Source organism: Antrostomus carolinensis, unplaced genomic scaffold (assembly GCF_000700745.2).
Source record: "Antrostomus carolinensis isolate BGI_N321 unplaced genomic scaffold, ASM70074v2 scaffold41545, whole genome shotgun sequence".
Classification (NCBI taxonomy): domain Eukaryota; kingdom Metazoa; phylum Chordata; class Aves; order Caprimulgiformes; family Caprimulgidae; genus Antrostomus; species Antrostomus carolinensis.
In genome coordinates, this window is record NW_010319268.1 from 1 (window position 1) to 4,411 (window position 4,411).

Consider the following 4,411-nt stretch of genomic DNA (forward strand, 5'->3'; position numbering starts at 1 on the left):
AGCAGCCTCCTTCCCCCCATCCCAGCTGATGTCCCCGCTTTTTCCCCCCTTCCTAACACGTCCTTGTGTCGCAGCTGCCCCATGGAAGGTGAAGAAGCCGTCACTCATCTCATGGAGATCCCCCCGAATGACGAGGACACCCAGGAGCTCCCAAAAGTGGGTGATAAAGGAGCCGAGGGAGCAGCAGCTGCAGAGGAGGCTGTGACCAGGGACACAAGGGACAGCGGTGACCCACCGGGGTGTCTGCGGCTGGACCAGGACATGCCACGCTTGGACCATGGGGACGGTGAGCGCTGGGGGTGACGGGGTGATGGGAGCTGAGATGGGGTACACATGGACCTGGCATCCTGCTGCCTTTGTCCCCCTGTAAAGTGGGATCAATGTCCCCTCCACCCTGGGGTCGGGGCGCACATGGGGTGCTCGCTGTGCTGGTTTGGTCTCGTGCTGAGTGTGGAGCTCAGCCTGCTCCCCAACAAGTGGAACCGAGGTCCCCAATGGCCACTCTTGTTTTGCAGGTGGAGCAGACACTCTCCTGAAGGCCTCGATGGACAGGCAGAGGAGCACCCAGCTCTCGGCCCTTGACAGTGAGTGCTCAGGCACAGCCCCAGTGGGAGACAGGCATGGGAGAGCTCATCTGGGACTTTCATCCCACAAAGGCAGACAGAAAAGAGTCTTTTACTGCTGCCAGTCCCTCTTATAATGTGACAAGGCCAAGTCCAAACCCACACCTTGCTGATGACAAGAAGAGGGTCGGTTTAGATTAGATATTTGGAAGAAATTCTTTACTATAAGGGTGGTGAGACAGTGTCCCAGGTTGTCCAGAGAAGCTGTGGCTGCTCCTCCCTGGAAGTGTTCTCAGCCAGGCTGGATGAGGCTTTGAGCAACCTGGTCTAGTGGAAGGTGTCCCTGCTGCTGGCAGGGGGGTTGGAACTGGATGAGCTTTAAGGTCCCTACCAACCCAAACCAGTCTGTGATTCTATGACACGTGCCAGCAGTGAGAGGTCGCTGCAGCTCCATGCAGTGGCACCAAAGATGACAAACTCTTTCCATATACTTTCCTAATTAAACCACGAATCGCTTGTTGAAAACACAGAGAGATTTTCAAGTGGAGCTCTTCAAGGGTAGGAAATATGAGGATGAACTCGAGTGCATCCCCAGGCTGTCCTCTGCAGTATATCATTTGCAATTATGCCATTAATGCCAGATCCCTGCCTCCCGCGGTGTCCCAGATGGACCCTGCTCCTCCCTGGGCAGCTGTTCGGGCTGTTTTATCTTCCCTGCTCAGTTGTTGGTCCCTGCACACTGGTCAAACCTCAGTCTCTAGGTTCTTTACTTGCAAGGGAATAATTATTCTTTTGCAGGAATTCAGTTTTTGGCAAGAACAGGAGAGAAAAGCTTCAGATAAGTCGCATGAGACCTGAGCTTTCACGAAGCTCTTGGCCTCAAGTCAGCGTTGTTCCTCCCCTCCACATCCTCCCAGGATGTGTGTCCTGACTCTCTCCTCTCTCCGGAACAGGCTTCCCCCTGAAGCACTCGAACACACTGACAAACAGGCAGCGGGGCAACGAAGTCTCAGCACTCCCAGCCACGCTGGACAGTGAGTACCAGTGGGCAGTGGGCTGTGTGTCTCAGACCACGGATGGATGTGGGGTGTAGAGGGAGCAGAGGACACCGGGATGCTCTCCCAGGCTGCTCCTGCTGTTGCTCTCAGCACTCGCCGTGGTTGTCACGGCAGAATGTTGGTTACATACTGGGCTTTTTGGGGCTCAGAATGGGGCTGGCCAGTTCCCACCTCCCCAGGCTTGCAGGGACGCACCTGCAAATGGTGGGTGCTGAGCTGGGGAAACATTTTGTCCTGATGGGTGAATTCTTTCTGTCCCCCAGCATTGTCCATCCACCAGCTCGCTGCCCAAGGAGAGCTCAGCCAGCTGAAAGAGCACCTTCGGAAAGGTACGTGTCTCTTCCATTGGGTTCTTACCCCAGACCCAAACCCTTGGCTTAGTTTAAAGCCTTTTTTGGGTTTACTGGAGGGACAGGGAGCAGAGGGAGCTTTACCCTATTTACCATGTCTCATCCATGTTTGTGCAGGTGAGAACTTGGTAAATAAACCTGATGAGAGAGGTTTCACACCACTGATCTGGGCTGCAGCCTTCGGAGAGATCGAAACGGTCCGTCACCTGCTGGAATGGGTAAGGCCATGCTCACTCAGCACCTCGTTAACAGGAGAATTCCCATTTCCAACCCCAGCAGCTGCCAAATTGTCCAGCACCATCCTGCTATCATCTCAGCCAACCTTCCCCATGGCACCAAACAGGACACATTTGCAGAGCTGACGGCTCAGGCGCTGTCAGATGCTGCTCCCCACTGGGCTGTGAGCTAAGTCAGGAGCGTGAAGAGCCTTATCTCATAGCTAGCAATAACTGTTTGTAATTAAATATCTGCTTATTGGTAATTTGAGATCAGGCTTATCACTTGGGCCCTGTAATCTGCCAGCAAATGTACTCACCAAGGTATCGTTGCAGTTAATGAACTCATTGCTGCATCGTCCTTGAGTGCTGGGCTGGCAGTTGAGGATCGTTTTGGGGGTGAGAAAAGAGATCCTTCTACACGCTGGATCAAGCTGCTCCCCCAAAGCTCAGTCCCACATCCACGTGTGTCTGATGATCAGCAAGCACTCATGCCACAAAAGCACTGGCCAAACCCTGGCTCCAAAATTACAGTGTATTACCAGAGAGACAAGCAGAGCCCAAAATAAACGAGGTGATACATTTATAAATGATATAATGAAGTCCAGGAGAGGACCATGGCTGGCAGGGCTTGGAAGATAGGGAGGTTTTCTAGGTAAATCAGTAAAAAAAAGAGACAGTGGATACTTTACACACCGCCAGACAGGGCTGGTAATGCTGATGAGAAAAGGGCTGAGTAACAGGAACCATCAGGCTTAGTTTACTGACACTGGAGAAGAGCTTTTAAGTCCTCACCTGAGATGTTTGATGATGATTAAAATATGCCCAGTGAGGACTTTGGGTAGGAGAGGTCACTGGGAACATGTGAGCTGTCTCTGCCCCATTACTCCATTGGGACCTGGCTCCACGATCAGCCCTCGTGGGGTACCCAGCAAGGCTGTGCTGAGCACTTCAGGTCTCAGCCCTTTCACCCATCGGGACTAATGCCTGTGCTGTCCCCAGGGTGCTGACCCCCACGCGCTGGCGAAGGAGCGGGAGAGCGCCCTGTCCCTGGCCAGCATGGGCGGCTACACCGACATTGTCATCATGCTGCTGGAGAGGAACGTGGACATCAACATCTACGACTGGGTGAGTGCTGCTGGGCACAAGCTGCTGCAGGGACCGTGCCAGCGCTGGGAGTGGCACCAAGCCCCAGACAAGGCTCCACAAAGCTCATTTTAAAAAGCAGCAGCGAGTTCACATCGTTCTGGGCTGAGTTAGTGGCAATGCCTTTCTCCTAGATGCTTCCCAGGCACGCAGCGCTCGTTTGCTTGCTCATGCAAGTCATTTCAAGAAATTAATCTGGATAATAATTTTAAATGGTTTCCTCAAGTTGTTCACACTGGTGATGTTACCAGCCACGAGAAAACAGCGCTCAGAACTTCAGGTTATCTTTAAAAAAATCACACAATTTAAAAAGTTATTGTCTTGCATACAGAGAATCAAACCTGCGTAGAGATGCTCTGCGAGAAAACACCCAGCCTGGAGCTGGGAGAGGGTGGAAAGGGGATTTGGGGACCTACCACTCTGGGAGAAGCAGGAGCTGTGTGAGTGTGGCCCTGTGCAATGACACAGCCCCTTCCCTTTCCCTGCAGAACGGCGGCACTCCTCTGCTCTACGCCGTGCGCGGCAATCACGTCAAGTGTGTCGAGGCCCTACTAGGTAACGGGGAAGATCTGCCCTTAGTCCTTGGCCTCGTTGGTAACCACCTCGGGGACAGAGAGTGACATGCCTGGGGGGAGAAACTGAGCAGCCTGGGGGTGTCACAGGGGGGCTGCCCAGCCAGAATGGGCAGCTTTTGGGGGTCCCCTCACCCTGTGCCTGAGCCAGAGGGGATGCTGCGTCATCAGGGGTGCACCATGCCCTGATCTCCACTGCCTGCTTGCAGCTCGTGGTGCTGACCTGACAACAGAGGCAGATTCTGGCTACACCCCGATGGATCTGGCCGTGGCTCTAGGACACAAGAAAGGTAAGTGTCCCCTCTGTGCCTGGCAGGGAGCCCTGCCTTCCCTCCCCAAAAAACCTCCAGGGAATTCCCAGCTTCCAGCCTTGCTCTTGGGGCTTTTTTTTTGACCTCCCCACTTTGCCATGCTGAGAAAGTGAGCCAGGGGAATCAAGATGGGTCCTGTTCCCCTTGTCCCCCTCCAAACCAGAGCTGTGCTGGAGACAGGGCTGGCACAGGGGAG

At 53.9% G+C, this 4,411-nt stretch overlaps 1 protein-coding gene across 1 annotated transcript in view; it reads left to right on the forward strand.

Annotated features, from left to right (window-relative positions):
- Positions 1-81: 81 nt before the first annotated feature.
- LOC104525918 (DNA-binding protein RFXANK) overlaps positions 82-4,411 on the forward strand; it is a 4,527-nt gene continuing 197 nt past the window's right edge. The window contains exons 1-8 of the mRNA XM_029085248.1: positions 82-286; positions 516-584; positions 1,517-1,597; positions 1,885-1,950; positions 2,089-2,189; positions 3,189-3,314; positions 3,821-3,926; positions 4,114-4,194. Of these exons, the coding sequence (XP_028941081.1) occupies positions 82-286; positions 516-584; positions 1,517-1,597; positions 1,885-1,950; positions 2,089-2,189; positions 3,189-3,314; positions 3,821-3,926; positions 4,114-4,194 (835 nt within the window). The remainder of the gene's footprint in view (positions 287-515; positions 585-1,516; positions 1,598-1,884; positions 1,951-2,088; positions 2,190-3,188; positions 3,315-3,820; positions 3,927-4,113; positions 4,195-4,411) is intronic.